Source organism: Hippichthys cyanospilos, chromosome 9, assembly GCF_059441005.1.
Source record: "Hippichthys cyanospilos isolate Australia breed blue-spotted pipefish chromosome 9, RoL_Hcya_1.0, whole genome shotgun sequence".
Classification (NCBI taxonomy): Eukaryota; Metazoa; Chordata; class Actinopteri; order Syngnathiformes; family Syngnathidae; genus Hippichthys; species Hippichthys cyanospilos.
This window is the reverse complement of record NC_142377.1, coordinates 12,891,914-12,908,770: the sequence shown is the minus strand read 5'-3', so window position 1 is coordinate 12,908,770 and position 16,857 is coordinate 12,891,914. Positions and strand designations below refer to the sequence as shown.

The 16,857-nt window shown below is 39.2% G+C and overlaps 1 protein-coding gene across 1 annotated transcript in view; it reads left to right on the top strand.

Annotated features, from left to right (window-relative positions):
• Positions 1-16,857, top strand: part of LOC148418939 (inositol 1,4,5-trisphosphate-gated calcium channel ITPR1-like) — a 62,120-nt gene that overhangs the window by 36,163 nt on the left and 9,100 nt on the right. The window contains exons 45-57 of the mRNA XM_088424362.1: positions 6,211-6,394; positions 6,594-6,847; positions 7,279-7,479; positions 7,577-7,687; positions 8,697-8,792; positions 8,877-9,020; positions 9,102-9,209; positions 9,401-9,593; positions 11,046-11,168; positions 13,668-13,843; positions 14,954-15,118; positions 15,432-15,621; positions 15,713-15,805. Of these exons, the coding sequence (XP_088280488.1) occupies positions 6,211-6,394; positions 6,594-6,847; positions 7,279-7,479; positions 7,577-7,687; positions 8,697-8,792; positions 8,877-9,020; positions 9,102-9,209; positions 9,401-9,593; positions 11,046-11,168; positions 13,668-13,843; positions 14,954-15,118; positions 15,432-15,621; positions 15,713-15,805 (2,038 nt within the window). The remainder of the gene's footprint in view (positions 1-6,210; positions 6,395-6,593; positions 6,848-7,278; positions 7,480-7,576; positions 7,688-8,696; positions 8,793-8,876; positions 9,021-9,101; positions 9,210-9,400; positions 9,594-11,045; positions 11,169-13,667; positions 13,844-14,953; positions 15,119-15,431; positions 15,622-15,712; positions 15,806-16,857) is intronic.

The window sequence follows — 16,857 nt, the reverse complement described above, 5'->3', positions numbered from 1 at the left end:
AAGTAGTAGGCAAATAATTAAAGTGTTTGGACCGTAGACTAAATGAGATTTACTGTATATCAAACAGGAACTGAAACAGAAAATGAATTCAATTCTGTTCCCCTAGAGAAAATGCCCCCCGAGAGAAAATGTCCACCTTAAGTTTCCAAAAGTTAAACTTTGGTTTCATTTGACCTGTCGAGTTGACCACCTGTTAATGCTTCTTTATGTTGTTTTTCCATAACACAGTTAACGATTTACTTATGACCTACAGAGCACGCAGAAATGAACCACTGGCCTGCATGCTACTTTTACACATGATTTCATGCAAAGCTGGAGATATACCAGTGCGCTTTACAGCTTTTCAAACTTGTTTTGATACATTCCAGCTTGAATTAATTTTCCTGGATCGGTAACTGTGTTGTGACAAATTGTGATTCATCTCCAGTCGACCATCTGGCAGCATTGTATAAAACAGGTGTGTTTGCTAGCATTGTGAAAAGTCCCCCCCAAAAATAACAATTGTTCTCTCATTGCGTTCGGCGAGATGGGTGACGGAGCCGAAGGAGAAGGGAGACGCTCCATTTGGTTTGCATGTGGCGCTCCGTGACATGAGAGGAGGGGGTTAGGGAAAGGGAGTGCGGGTATAAATAGCTGTTACATAACATCCCTTTGTTGATGCCAAGTCGCAGAGCGGAAGGAGAGAAAGGGAAGCGCTCTGACCTTGTTTTTCAGCGGACCGCCTCCACCTCGCACCTCTCCTCTCCGTCTCATTCCGATCGGAGTTTGTCTCCATGGATACAGACAGGCTGTGTTTACCCAACATTGCACAGGGCGGGGGCTGGGATGCTTGTCACTCTCCTCCCGCTCCTTTACCATCATTTTCTGCTGCTAGCCTTTCTCCATCCTCTCCTTGACCACTCTTACTTCATCCATCACGTCATCCCAGCAGGGTATCCTTGTCATTGATATGCAAACACAGATGGCGCTCTGTGCAAGAGTTAGTGTCAAGCCACTCTAGCGTTTCTTCAGAATCCTTGATTTTTCAGTTTGTGGTCTATGTCGTACACTCATCATCCGCGCAAGCAGAATGAATGTCTTCCCCTTGCTGCTTTTCATTACGATATGACATTTTTGCCCACTAATTGAAATATTTTGACAAAGAAGAACAGCATTTCTCAAATGGGGGTATGCGTATCCTCGCAACAGCATTCCAGGAGGTACATGAGAGTCAAGATAGGTTTTTGCAGGTATCAGCAAATCTAATTTAATGCTTTTTAATGCCATGATAGGAACGGCATATTTTTCCTTTCAAATCAAGATCAAATGAATTGGAACATGAAGGAACATTTTGCTGAATTGTCTTATCGTGATTCGTTTACAAAATTTTGAAACCCTTTCTTTTAAGTTTCATACGGATGTGCCTTGTCATTAATGACACAATTTTTCCAGCAGACGAAACAGATGAGACATAATACATCTTCTGGATTTGCTGAATAAAATATGCCTAGAGATGCAACAACAAATGTAGTTGCAAAGTTTAATAAATCAGACACGGATGGTAGAGCATTCTGATTCGACTCTTACTTTTCCATCAAAAATTGTTATGCACTAGTTTGAGGGTACTAGGCTGGAAAAAAATTATATTTTGCATGGGGTAAGTTCATCATTGGAAAAAATTTTGAGAACCATTGTATTGCATTTTACCGGTGAGGCAAAACTGTACTATAGTTGACAACTACATGCTATTGCTGTGGTATACTAGTGCAGTGCTAGATGTTAGCTCCTTGAATTTTATTTCTTAGTACTACAGTATCGGTAGTATGTAGTCAACTACTGCATGTTTTTGTTTCATGAGTCATATGCAGTTGTCCTACTTGCGGTCTGAAGATGCCTCATCAATGTGCAGAGATGTAAAAAAAAAAAAAAAATAGCAAAAGAATCTTAGAGCTGTCCTGGTCTACTCATGTCCTGACTCGTCTTACTAGTGAGGACATACTATCGCAAGGACCTTAAACTGAATATCTATGATATCAAACTAATGCACAAATGTCTTTGCATGCATAACTTGTCACTTCAGTAGTTTCAGTTAAGTTCTGACAAAATCATGGAAGAATTGTTTCAAGGATCGATTGAGTCAAAAATGTTTTTTGAATCTGCATTTATAGGTAACACGAGAATTCTCAAATTCCGAATGCCAACGTCAACCAAATGAAATTTATTTCACCACGGTGATACCCGATGATACTACAAAGTCTGTTGCCCTGACATAAGTGCCGTGCCAGCTTGTGGCAATCCCAGAACCGCATGCCTGACTGCACACCAAGTTTATTTCTATGGTGACATTAACTCGCTGGTGCAAATATGATTACATAACTTTGGTAAAGACTTCAGTCCTTCTGAGCGCTTGTGTGACATGCGGGTGTGTCTTTGAAACATGGGCATGTGCCTGTTGCCGGAGACAGCTGACCTACTTTTGTGGGTCTCTGTAAAAGTCAGCGGGTGTGGAATAAGTGTGCGCACTAGCTTGTGTGTACTTCTGCTGGAAAGTATGTGTGTGTGTGTCTTATGTAATTTTAATGGGTGCGTGTTTGTGGGGCCGGGGTGGGGATACGTAATGGTGAGTGCTTTTATCGCTGCATATTCTGGTTCAGTCGATGCCAGACCTACCCCTTCCGCATCCACCCCGCTTCAGGTGCCTAATTATAATGAGCAGAGAAGGGCATTCTGCCTCCCATCGGCTCCCGCCGCAGACATGCTATAAGATGCGAGCAGGGTGTTAGGTGCGGGCCGTCGCTGGCTCGCTACACTCTCACCCACCCTCTGTCATCGGGGTTGTTTATTGGACGGCGGCCTCGCTCGGCAACTCCCCCGAATCAGTAGTCTGCTATCTGCTTGTCCCTGAGTGTTGACAGTGCGTACGTGCGGGAGAGCTCCTGCGTAGTGGTGGAGGCCTGAGCTAGGGTGGGGCATGAGTCTGTGGAATCTGCTTCAGGTCACAATTGCATAGTTTACTCCTGAAGTAGCTCTACAGGAGATGTTAATTCAATTGTTTGTGAACAATTCATGTTCACTTCATGTTGCCTTTATAATTGTGTGCTTCGGTCAATACTGAATGTGGATGTAAAATCATTGTGATGGTGACAAGATACAAGAGAGACTTCTCACGGGATTCAATCCACGAGAACGAAAGGAGATTTTTACCAAATATCTAATATCAATTTTCCAGTTTTTGAAATGGTTTCTTTCTAGTGAGTAGACTGAAAATTAGTGATCTAGCTCTAAGTACAAAGGTAAACATAAATAGGAAAATCTCTCTCTCTTTTTCAAATGCCGCTGCAATAACAATTGTAGCTGAGATCTTTCTTCTTACTGAATAGCTTAACAAAATGCAAACAGCTGCGGTGTATTGCATATTTTTTGCAGTTATTATGAACTGTCTTTTCTGCAAATATGGTTGTGTACTTTTCTTCAACTGGAAAACAATACAGATGATTTGAAAGAAATTGAAAGAAATCAAATAATGGGTTTTGGATAAAAATCTATCAACACTTTCAACTTAATTGTAATCTGTGCTTATCACTACACTGTAGAAACATTAGTGAGATTTTAAACAAATCTCTCTCCATAATTTTTAGTGCATGAGACGAGGTCATGTCAGAACCACAGGAGAGATGTTGCCGACTGAAAAGGCATATTTTGAGTCAGCCTGTATTGTATATGTTTAGCTTCTACATGTCTGTTCGTTCCTCTTCTCGACTTTCTGTTTTTAAAGTTTACTTCCTGGCTCATTGTTACCTGATTGTGTATTACTTCACTTGTCACTGGTACAATACCAAAAAAAAAATTAATAATAATAGTTGCAGAGTTGATGATGTTTCGGTCCTAAAGATAGCACTTCTAGGAGGCTTTTTTTTTTTCCATAGTGAGAGCCTATTAAATAGATTCAACTAAATAGATTAGATCCATCTAAATAGATTCTATTTAGTAGGAATGCGACAGAAATATTAATCACAGCTTCAATGTGAGCATTTGCTGAGCATTATTTGTTAGGCAATGCTTTAACTTAAAAGCCACCATGAAACGCTGGCAAAAGGTGCTATCCATTATGGTGTAATCATATATGTCATTTTGGCAAAACGTCATTTCTGAATAATGTGCATTGTGTTGTTTTTGTTGCGATCAGGAGCAAGTTTCTTAAAGAAAGACGATGCCACAACACACTGCGGGGAACAATTTCAAGATAAAAAGCATACCAAGTCATTTGTGTCCATGTATTATTTGATAGGGTATGGTTTATTTTGAAGTGGGCCTTCTAACAGCGCTGGCAACTTATTTTACTGTCATGCCGAATACTGACAATTGTTGCCACAATTGGCTTATTGTTTATACATAATATATAATAATGCATATATGATTAAGTGGGTAACTGGGGTAAGGAAAAATAGCTTCAAGCATTTTTCTTATTTTCAGCCTTATTTTTATGTGTTCCCCATTGCACTTCTGGCTCAACAAGCCAAAAAACAACCAGAAGAAAATTGATTTCTTGCTGTGGAAGAATAAGATATATCACGCCATTCTAACCCCGCGAGATCCAATAGTACGAGATCTCATCCCATTCCTTTTCATCACACAAGGTTACTTGGTCATAAGCTTGACACCGAGGCTTGATTTTGTGTTGTTTTTTATTATTTGTTTATTTGTATTTATTTTTCAGTGTTTGCCATAATTTTCTGTTTTGTTTCTCCAATAGCCTAGTTTTGTATTTAACCTGGAAAGATAGGTGGTTACGTAACCTTCTCTGGCCCAGATACTGTCTAACAGAGTATTCTGTGTCTCTTCTTTTCTTTCAGTCATCTGATTTTCCCAACACCCCCCCCCCCTTTTTTTTTTTTTTATTTCCCTATTCCTTCTGTCTTGTCTTTCATCGCTGGACTCTTTCACCCTGTTCCCCACTGTCTCATTTTCTGTGTAAGTAGGCCAGGCTTCTCCCTTTCGTGTCATTTTTCACCCTTTGTGTGTGGTGAGCCGGCCTCAGCTAGGTGAGGCCTTTGCGAAGGGTGTTATAGATGAGAACTGTTACATAATCAAAACAACGGACTAGTGGGCAGGCCGGCATACACTGTACATGATGTAGAAGTGTTCCAATTCTGCATGACCCCATTCTTGAGTAACAACTGAGCGGTCTACCTAATTCCAGACTTTGGCGGTTGAAATTTGTATAATCGTGTGTGACTGTCCACTCAAGACCATAACGAAGACCTTAACTAATTAAGGCCGCATGAGTAAAGCCTGATCCATTCTTCTTGCGCATAGGCATGTTTGAAGGAGGTTGTGCATTCATTTGTTTGCAGAATGAGCATGAATTCAAGTACGACGATAGTGATGAAAATCTCATTTCCGTGCATGTGTTTGTCACTGTGGTTTGTAAATTGGGCCCATTGTCTTTTTGATTGGTTACACTGGTTTGTGAAGATATGGAATTATGACTTATAAAAGCCAATCGGTTCGTTATGGCTGTAAAATAGAGGTGCGCAATTCATCGATTACTGGATAACAAATCAATTGTGAACTTTATCTATTTTGATAATCCGTTCATCGTTTCCACTGTTTTCCATTGTTCAACTTACAATTGTCCAGATCATCTGATTTCAGACTTTCAGCAGTAAATATTTGGGGGGTTCTCTTGTCCTTTGTGAAAACACACTTATCTTTTTTTGATGAAAAACAAAATCATCTGATTTTAATCATGCGGCTATATTTGGATGGATATTTGAGAGCAAACCAGTAAATGATTTAAAAAAAAATAATAATATATATATATATATATATATATATATATATATATATATATATATATATATATATATATATATATATATATATATATATATATATACACACACACACACACACACAGTAAAATATACAGGAAAAAATGTAAAATGAATCTAAGTTTTACTGTAGTATAGGTTTTATGGAGGGTTTTATGGAGAGTGCATTATTATGCCATCTTGTGTGATATTGTTTATTCTCGTTTGTTTATTTGTTTAGTGTTTCGACAAAACCAAATAAACAATAAGCAGTGAGTAAACATTAATCAGGAAAAATTATTTTGCATTGAACTTCAATTCAAAACAGTTTTTTTATGTAAGCATTCGCCATTATAGCTTATCCATTTTCTTGACAGTGCTTTTACTCAGTGATGTTTTTCTTGTGTTTTGTGTCTAGCGTTCATTCTTCTGCCGTCTGACAGAGGACAAAAAGTCAGAAAAGTTCTTTCGCGTGTTCTATGACCGCATGAAACTGGCGCAGCTTGAAATCAAAGCTACGGTGACAGTAAATACCAGCGACCTCGGAAATCGGAAGAGAGACTACGACAGCCAGGACAAAGACACCCCAGTTCGCAAGAAGGGTTTGTGCTTACATGTTCAATTTCAGGAAATGGACACCCCAGTCAAAAACATTAAAAAATATGACTTTGATGCTTTATATTCAGTAAATGTAATGTATAGTGCCATCAGTGGCAGTGAACGAATTAATTAGCGAACCTCACAAATATCTTAAACGCAGATAAATGCCCAAAATATGATTGAAATAGTTCGTTTGTTTAGCAAGAGAATCATCAGTCATCATGACAGAAGAAGTGCGGGAGCAACTACTTGAGGCCTCTTCTGCCACAAAGAAAGCTTTTAACTCTTATCGGCGGGAAGCTGACCCAGAAGACCACTTCGCTTCAGCGGATGGTCATCCGAGCACCGGGGACAAGAATCAGGATGAAGGGGAGATGAGCTACGTCATCATTATCATGCAGCCCATCCTTCGTTTTCTGCAGCTACTTTGTGAGAACCACAATCGTGATTTGCAGGTTGGTCTGTCCAAGCGGCACACTTTGTACTCTTCGCTGCTCTTCCTCCTTTAAATGGCTGTTTATTCACCTGTTTCATCTCTGGCTCGCCACATGTTTCTTAGTAATGGCTTGGAATTATTCCACCTGGCATTATGGTGATTATATAATTACAATGATGATTACGGTAATCATTTCAAACTTCTGTGCCTTTTCTTATAATTGATGTTCGTAGAGCATTTATCAGTCGCAATTACTAAAAAAAAAAAAAAAAAACGTTCTTGGCACAGAGTGAATCTTGTTTAAAAATAGTTTTGACGGAGCATATTTATACAAAATTTTAAAAAATTATCTTTTTTTTTCCATTTTCAATAACCGTGGATATTTTTATGGCACTTTGTCCTCAAGAATAAGTACAGTATCCTTTTGACCAACCCGAACTACTTCCGCAGAACTTCCTTCGCTGTCAAAATCACAAGAACAACTACAATTTGGTGTGTGAGACGCTTCAGTTTCTGGACTGCATCTGTGGGAGCACCACAGGAGGCCTGGGCTTGCTAGGGCTTTATATCAACGAAAAGAATGTTGCCCTCATCAACCAAACCCTAGAGAGCCTCACAGAGTACTGCCAAGGCCCCTGTCATGAAAACCAGGTACACAGCAGACGTTCCCAGAAGTGACAACGCGACCATGATATGCTTCCCATGATATGCTTCCCATGAATATGCTGTCATCTTTCACGTTCCTCAGAACTGTATCGCCACTCACGAGTCCAACGGTATTGATATCATCATCGCGCTGATCCTTAATGATATCAACCCACTTGGAAAGAAGAGGATGGATCTGGTGCTGGAGCTCAAGGTGAGGTAGCAGGTAGCGATGCACTGAATGCTTGGCCCAAACGGAAACTGAGTGCCACAACTAAAACTCCTCAAGTAAAAAAATGAAACTTTCATCATATATTGCCTCGCAGAAGCAATTTGACTTTGGAAACGGGCTGTAATGCTATGCACACAAATGAATGGTGAAAATAAAATGAAAATGCACATTATGACTGAAAATTATTATTTCATTATTTTAACATCTGTTTAAAGGGGACCAATTTAAATCTCCTCCATTTTTGTTTTGTTTTTGTAAATGTTATTACAATTACAGTACAACAGCCTAGATTATTCTTTGTTTTGATTCATTTACACACCAACCACCATAATAGAAGCTATTAGCTCAATTATTTAATTATTATAAAGGTGACTAAAGTTAAATATCAAAGCCTTCATTATTCTTTTCGCAATATGTCACCTTTTATAGATTCATAACAAGCATACGTTATTCAGACATTTATAGTTACTGACGTTAAAGGCTGTGACAGTCTTTTTTTCCTATCTGAGTTTTTAATTGTCCGGTGGCATTTGAATGCACCACATGTATAGTTGCCAGCTAACGTTAATGCTGGACACTTGTGTTGTATCATACAATGACAGCGTAATTGATTGATACTTGTTTGCGTTGTTTGTTTGGAGAGAAGTGGAAGCTGGTTTGTTCTTTATTTTCTTTTCCCATGAAATGCTTCACAGCACTTGCCTACCATGCAACGCCCATCTCTTTCTCCCATGTGAATGTATGAATTTGTGACAAACGCTTGTTTTTTTTTGTTTGTTTTGCATCATTACAATATCCGTTTTCGCAGTATTGTTTCAGTTTTACTTAACTTTAGACGAAAACCAAAGCAATTTCTGCATTTACGGCCCAAATCTTTTGGTGACTAAAATATAGGTACCATCTTTAGTAGCAGGCATGGTGAAAGTTGAGTGAAGGAAAAAAAAAAATCAAAAGTCTCAACCAAATTGTAAAAGCTGTTTCTCAATCTTAGAACAATGCATCCAAGTTGCTGCTTGCCATCATGGAGAGCCGTCATGACAGCGAGAATGCTGAGAGGATCCTGTACAACATGAGACCGAAAGAGCTTGTGAGGAACTTACAAAATGGCAGACGTCTCCAAGCTTTATAATAATAGTGAGATACAGTATTCTGGGAATCGGTGTCTGTCCAGGTGGAGGTCATTAAAAAAGCCTACCTGCAGGGAGAGGTGGAATTTGAAGACACAAAAGACGAGGAGGAAAATGGGGACGATGAGGAACATGATGCAGCTTCTCCCAGGAACGTTGGACACAATATTTATATCTTGGCTCACCAGGTCTGATGTAACTACCAAAAACCCCACAATTGTTTTTTCTGTTGCTTTTCATCACTTTCTGAATGTGTGTTTATCATGCAGCTGGCCCGTCACAATAAAGAGCTGTCCATAATGTTGAAGCCCGCTGGAACCAGTGGAGATGGAGATGAAGCCTTGGAGTTTTATGCCAATCACACTGCCCAGATAGAGGTAATGAACTCATTCAATCCCAGAGAGGTAATTATGTCTATACAGAGTCCAGACATTCAATCCCATGTGTTAATTTACACGTGTGGGTTTTTTTTTTTCAAACATGTCTGAATATAGCTGGCACAGAAAACACAACAGGGGGGAAGCCAAGAATTGACTCACAGTTGGTGTTTGTAAACTCACGTGTCTAGATTGTGCGCCAGGACCGTACCATGGAAGAGATAGTGTTCCCAGTGCCCAACATCTGTGAATTCCTGACCTCTGAGTCCAAACTTCGGGTCTACTACACCACAGAGAGAGACGAGCAAGGCAGTAAGATCAATGACTTCTTTCTGCGGTCAGAAGACCTCTTCAGTGAGATGAACTGGCAGAAGAAGCTGAGAGGTAGGTATAAAGTAGCAAAAACACACACACACACTTTTATTTTCTGCGCTAGTTAGAACAAGCAATGTGCATTTGTATTTCTGCTGTTGGGAATTTCCCTATTCTCTGTGCCATAAAACACTTGGACGGTAATCATATGAATCACTACTGAGATATTGCTTGTGCGTGTCCACAAACATACAAATACAGGTCCGTGCCCACACAGTCAGTCTAATCCACATTTAAGACTGCATGCCAGACACTAAGTCTTGTTTTGTCTGTCACTCCAATGAGGGATAACATTACATGCGTCATTACATTATCTATCCATTTATTACTGTCGCTTAGTTAAAAGTGTACTTATGATGGCTTGTACACAAAATACTTGTTTAAATTTTGTGTAACTTTTTAAAGTGACAACAAACGCTCCTTGCACTTTAGTGGGCAGTCGTGAATAAGTTGGTAAGAATGTAACTTGCACTCCAGGTTTCATTCCTTCTGAAGTACACATTTGCACCGGCATATCTGCTGTTGTGTGCTTACTGTTACTACTGTGGGGTGTCAAAGACAAAGGTCAAGGCTCCAATTTTTAACTTTGTTAAAATGTTTTAAGCATGAAGTTTGTTGAACAGCCTTTTAAAGTTGCACAATGCTGATCTTTCCTTTTTTTTTTTTAAATAAATTTTAAATGACTTACATCTCTGTTGCAAGGAACTTCATGTCTTAAAAAAATAAGTGAAAGCTGAATACAGTAAATTACTCCCTGTAGTTTTCTACATCAAAAAAAATCTCCCAAATTTTAAAACAGAAATGCTAAAATTTGGCTTTGTTTTAATTTGCTTGTTTTAATTTTGAACAAAAACAACAGACGCAGTGTTCCCAGGGTCAGCAGAATCTCTTACAAAGTTAATGTAAAATTAAGTATATAGTTCCCTGATGTAAACACAGTTTTGAATTGCTTTATTAGCGCCCATTAGATTTTTAAAAATGGCTGATGCTCCAAAATGCCACACATGTTGGTGCTGATAGTGGTCCTGGCTGGTAATTGTTATAGTCCTAGTTTGTAATGGTATCTCTAGGCGTAATTAAGATCGCTTGTGTAACATCGTCTGTTTCATTTTTGGCATATCTGCCAGAAAATTGCACCGCTATTGGAAATGCACATCCGTATAAAACGCAACCAAATTTAACAATAAGTTGCTTCATGTTCCAATTAATTTGTTCTTCATTTGAAAAGAAACCCTTACTGTTCTTTGCTTTAAGAAGCAAACATTTGCCTTTGCTGCTCCCTGCAAAAACCCTGTTAATATCTCAGGAACCCCCTGAAGTGACTTCACCCCCGCCACCCCACCATTTGAAAACCACTTCAGTTGAGAAACAGATTGAGTTGAGACAAATTAATAACTTCTATTCACAACTGATGATTAATATAGGGTCTTCACCTCCCAAAGTTAAGCATTTTTTCTTTCCCAGCCCAGCCGGTGTTGTACTGGTGCTCCAGAAACATTTCAGTTTGGAGCAACGTTTCCTTCAATCTGGCTGTGCTCATGAACCTGCTCGTCTGCTTCTTCTACCCGCTGGAGGGGATACACGGAGGTCAGTCGCGGAGTGTAGCCACTGACCCGGTCTCATGTCATTTTGCATTCTTTGACACTTGAAAGAAGTGAGGTAGACCATGTCGGGTCGATTGACTTACTAATGGAGCTTTAGAGAAGCGTTTTGATATTCACTTTTGGTCACAATTTCGGGTCAGACTGAGGTTATGTGCTCAATCATGCAAAACAGGAAGGGCAGCGGCTTGGTGGCCTGCTTTTTCTACCACAACCTACTCTCATTATGAGGAGTGTCGTTGAATGACAAACTACTGTATGTTGGCAATTCAGCACTATCTTACTGTGAAGTATGTCCTTTTAGATTCTCTTCCAAATCTGAACAAAAAACATATTTGGCCTGTTCTGAAATCACATGGTGAAGCCACCCAGAGAGAGAGACTGCAAAGATGAATCCTCTTGAGGAATTGACCCACTGATCTGCTTTTCTCCTAAAGTTCTGATCTGCTGACTTGCGTCACCTGATCAGGAATTAAAGAGCATGACCTGAGCATAACCCTGTCTTTGTTTGAGACACACCCTGTGCACACAGACAAGCTTGCTCCTTTCGAATTAGTTTCCAGACTGCCTTTGAGTCACGTAGAAGTTGTCGTCTTTGGAACTGTGAACGTTGGATTCTGCGTTTTGCTTGTTTTCATCTCAGTTCAAGGGAGTGTTGAGCATGAGTAATGTCTGACTGCGTTTCCCCCACCACACAAAGCATCACGTGAAACGGCAATACACCTTTGGTCGGTTTTAATGAGCGCTTTTATGACGCTGTGGCCTTTGCCCTCTTGCTCACATTTACACAAACACATGCACACACACACACACACACGCACACGAGTTCCTCCTTTGCTAAGGGCTTTAGGAGGATGTTATAAGAGCAGGAAATCTAGGTCAGTGTGTTCTGCTGCCGTACATGTGTATATATATATACAGTACATACAGTAGTGCATGCTCGACTGGCTTTTGAATAACCCCTAGGGTTAACATAACACATGTGTAAGCGCGGCATGCTTGCCACATTCTTGACTGACAATTTAATTGATGACTAAAGTTTGAACCCGATCAACCTCTCGCACCTTCACGAGGAGCGTAAAGTAGCAAACGTAATTACGAATACCGCATGTAAACGTCCCTTTTTTTGTCTGTCACATTTCTGGTGTTGTATGTTCCTCCCTGTTTTTTTCCTGATTAATCTTTCAGCCAAAGTATTTTTAGAGATGGCTGTTATGTAAGTGGCACCTGTCATATGATCTCGACATGGGTTGGGAGGGAGACAGAGAGAACTAGAGGAGGGGAAGGAGGCCGAGGAAGCCAAGAATGGAGGAAAGGAAATCTAGGAGGGAAACGTTTTTGACTCCTCATTTTTTTTTTTTTTTTTCTTCAGGCAGCCACCCTTTCTTTCAAATGCAGAATACAAACATCATTTAAAGAGGCGTCTGTCGCGTGTTATTTTTGTGTAGTCCAGGGACGAAAAAAAATTCTATCATCTGAGATCTGTAATTAATCTAGTTGAGAAAAATCCTCAATTGAAATTAACATTAAATTATAACTTTGTCATCCCGTGTCACACACTTGCTTAAGTGGTATGTCATCGAGTTTAGTTTGGCAATGGCTCATTACATAAGCATGTTTGTTGCTTATGAGCTGTGACTGCAATCACAGCTGGCTGCTTTGCATTTCTGTGTAGGCCAAACTGGACCCGATTCATTGGTAAGCAAGCTCCTTGCAAAGAATGTATCAAAAGTGCTATCAAAGCATTTTTTACTGTTAAATTTTCCATTTATATGATTCTCATGCGCTTTCATTTTCACATCATCCTCCTGCCCACCCAACCATAACAAAAGCCTATGTATGAGCTGATGCCAACACACAATGACAGCCAATCATGGTCCACTCCAGGGTGTCATCAACCTTTGTTTTCCAACCCTTAGCAACTCAAGCACAAAAAGCCCGATGCATAAAACGGATCCAATGAGCATAAAGAAAGCATAAAGTTAGAGATTGAAAATTCCATTACTATGATTAAAAAAAATAACGCTTTAAGTATGAGTATAAATCATGTATCACAATTAGTCTATTAATCTGACACTCCATTTTTTTTTAAACTCTAGTCATTGATTTTTTTTTTTCTTTCTTCATCTTAGTGACACGTTACCACTTAAACCCCTTTAGGAGTTTCATGTGGCAACGTGTCAGGTCTTCTCTCACTAAAGGCCAGCCAACATGCTCAAACGCACCTATACATAATGTATCTACTATATTGTCAACTACTTTTAGGTGTTATGTAGGTGAATCTAGTTGGATTCATAATGAAGGCCCCGGGGTTTCCCCGCAAGAACAAATGTAGGTATTAAACCTTCCAACCACAGAAGTTTCAAGCTGCAAACAGCATTGTTCTGATGACTCTGCACATTTGAAGCAAATAGGGAGTTAAAAGCAAGTCAGCAGTTTCTGCAAAGATCTGTGTGGTAAATCAGTTGGAATGAATCCCTTCCAGGTACGCTGGATACTCACCTGTCTGCTCTGCTATGGATTGGAGTCTTGGTAACGCTCATTATCGTGATCATCATGCCCCAACCGCTGGGCATCCGAGCTCTTGTCATCGTCACGATCCTCCGTCTCATCTTCTCAGTTGGCCTGGAGCCAACTCTGTTCCTCCTTGGGGCCTTCAATGTGAGTCGTATGCCTCCCTTAGTGCTTGTACTCATTTTTGTGTTCTGTGTTTTCAAATAGATGTGGCTTTATTTGCCTTGTCAACTAGGTAATTGTTTTTACAATATAAAGAGTTTTCCGTGTTTAATTCTGGGCCTTGTGGAGTTTCCATGTTTTCCTTGTTTGTGTTCTCTTTGGTGATTACATCTTCTCCTCCAGGCCAAAAATATTTAAATATTTATTCTTACTAGTGAATACAAGTTATCTTGCAGAAAGACACATATGACCTTGTACAGGTTAAGCAGTGTGGATGCAATCTTGTCACAGTAAACACATTCGGTTCCTGATAAACAAAATGCACGTGCTATTTATTTCAAGGAATACTAGGGCTTCAACTAATGATTATTTGAACTTTTTTAACGTGAGACATTAAACTCATTAAAATTAAAATCTTGTTTGCTGATTTCAAGCATTCTGCCGACCATATTTGTTTTTTCCTTTGTTTTTTATTTTTCCGAACTTATTCCCTACCGATTTCTATAAACAAAAACGAACTTGACGACAAGTGGCTTCAAAGGCGCACCTCAGTAGGGTTTCCATTGATGTCTTTTTAAATTAACAGCGATCAAAGTGTTAATAATCGATTAATCTGTTGATTATTTTGATCATTGATCAATGGATTGGATAAAACGCAAACAAGTCTCAATCATCACCCGTTATAAGAAAAAAAAAAAGGGAAATTAATTTGACTTGACTGTGAAATAACCAAAGAACTAAGATTAAGGTAGAGGTCTGGTTCATAACATGTGCTAAAATGTAGGTTTTTTTTCCAAAGTCAATGGTAATTATTGTAAATGTTTTATTTTAATTACGCACAAAGGTAATTTGCCTGCTTATATGGAGGACCACAGAAATAACAGCATACTATATAATGGTGGGAGGCTGAAATTCCAAAAACTCTAAACTATGCCTACCCTCTTTTGTTTGTATCTAGTGAATGTAGTTTTACAATGTATTGTTCCTGTCTGAGGTCATTGTGATGCTCTTGAGAAAAAACAAAATTCTATTGACTACAGCATACGTTCTTCCTTCAAATAATTCTCAATATAACAGATGGTATCTGTCTTCCAGGTGTGCAATAAAATCATCTTCCTGATGAGCTTTTTGGGAAACCGTGGCACCTTTAGTCGGGGCTACAAAGCCATGGTGATGGATTTTGAGTTCCTGTATCACTTCATCTACCTGCTCATCTGCAGCCTGGGAGTGTTTGTTCATGTCTTCTTCTACAGTCTGTTGGTGAGGAAACCCTGCACGGTGCACACCCATGCATATAGACTTATGGTTTTACCATATAGCCTTTGGAGAGAGGAACCATGTGCGTAACAGCAGAATGCAATGTGGCTTGCCAATATTTGGAGATATGACACTGATAGGCCAGATGTTTCCATATTTGATGGTTTAATGGTGTCTGGCTTTTTTTGATTCTCTAAAAAACATTGCTTTACAAAAATCTATGTCTGACATTGTGACATCAAATGGAAAATACTCCAAATGCTCATACCAAGGTTCCTTTTTTCCTCTCTTATGTTTGATGTTTTGCCTTCCGTAGCTGTTTGACCTGGTGTATCGAGAAGAGACGTTGCTGAACGTCATCAAAAGTGTTACACGCAACGGACGTTCCATTGTACTTACTGCTGTGCTTGCACTCATCCTGGTCTACTTGTTCTCGATTGTGGGCTATATTTTCTTCAAAGACGACTTCATACTGGAAGTGGATCGCATTCCCAACACAACACTAAGTGAAGATAGATATAAATTTCTCCTCAGAAGACACCATGTACTAAATGTTGGTTAGTTGCTAACTTTCATTTGTTGCCACTTTCTTTGCAGAAAATGGCGCCAGCATTGCCGGTGAGTTTCTATCCAACAGAATATGTCAAGCTGGAGTTGAAGAAAATTGCACTGCAGGGAGCATAATTGAAGGTAAGGTTAGGTTGTCTTTAATATTCTAAACTCTCTTTCAACCAAATATTCCATGTTTACTGAGGAATTGTAATTATGAATATAAAAACCCATGTATTTTTTTACTTTTTTATATCCGGTAGAATAATATGTGGGGAAAAAGAAGGTTGCTTTTAGCGGGTGTCCAAACATTTTTGTCTGAGGGCCCCATACAGAAAAATAGAAAGAGTCAAAAGCCACTTCATTTGCCCTTTAATTTTCTCCACGTCGACCTCTTTAGCACAGTAAAAATAACGCAATCAAGTAAGTAATTATGCATTGTCTGACTCCCCTCCTAGTTTAGTTGTAAAGTTAGGAAAGTTTGACCTCGTACAACATTTTTAACACTTTCGAAAGTATCAATAATTCTCCAAAGTTAGCGCTCTAAACTTCGACAGCCCTAATATACAATTATACGCCATGGGCCGTAAGAATGTAGATGGTGGGCCATAAATGCCTCTCAGGCTGTATTTTACACACCACTGCTTTGTGAGCGGCCACATGTCAGAAAAAGAAAACTATGTAATGTAATAAAAATGTTATAAAAATAGAACAGATATGGTTTGTGTGTTTTGTATCGCCATAGTCATTGATCCTTCTTGTGACTACATCCATATCACACGCCATTTGACCCGAACGATTCACATTTGACCTCCATGACTCTCATGTGACATCTACATGTCCATGCTTCATTCAGCACGTGGAAGTTGAATTATGGGCTGTTTGTGAACAAAAATAAACTTAGCAATGGGTAGAGGTGTGAATACAAAATGAAAAAAAATGCTTTAGGTCACATGTGATCAATCTATTGTGACATACTTACTCAGAGGTAATTATAAATCAATTGAGAATTTCCTCACCATATGAAACTAGTTGCTGCCGCACAAAAAAATAAATAAATAAAAATAAAACACACCATTCATTAGTTATCACTATTTGACCATGTGCTGAATTTCAAGTTGTGTTCCTGACCTGTCAGCAGTATCAGTTTAGATAAAGTCTTCAAAAAAAATTATTTGCTCGAACATTCTGGC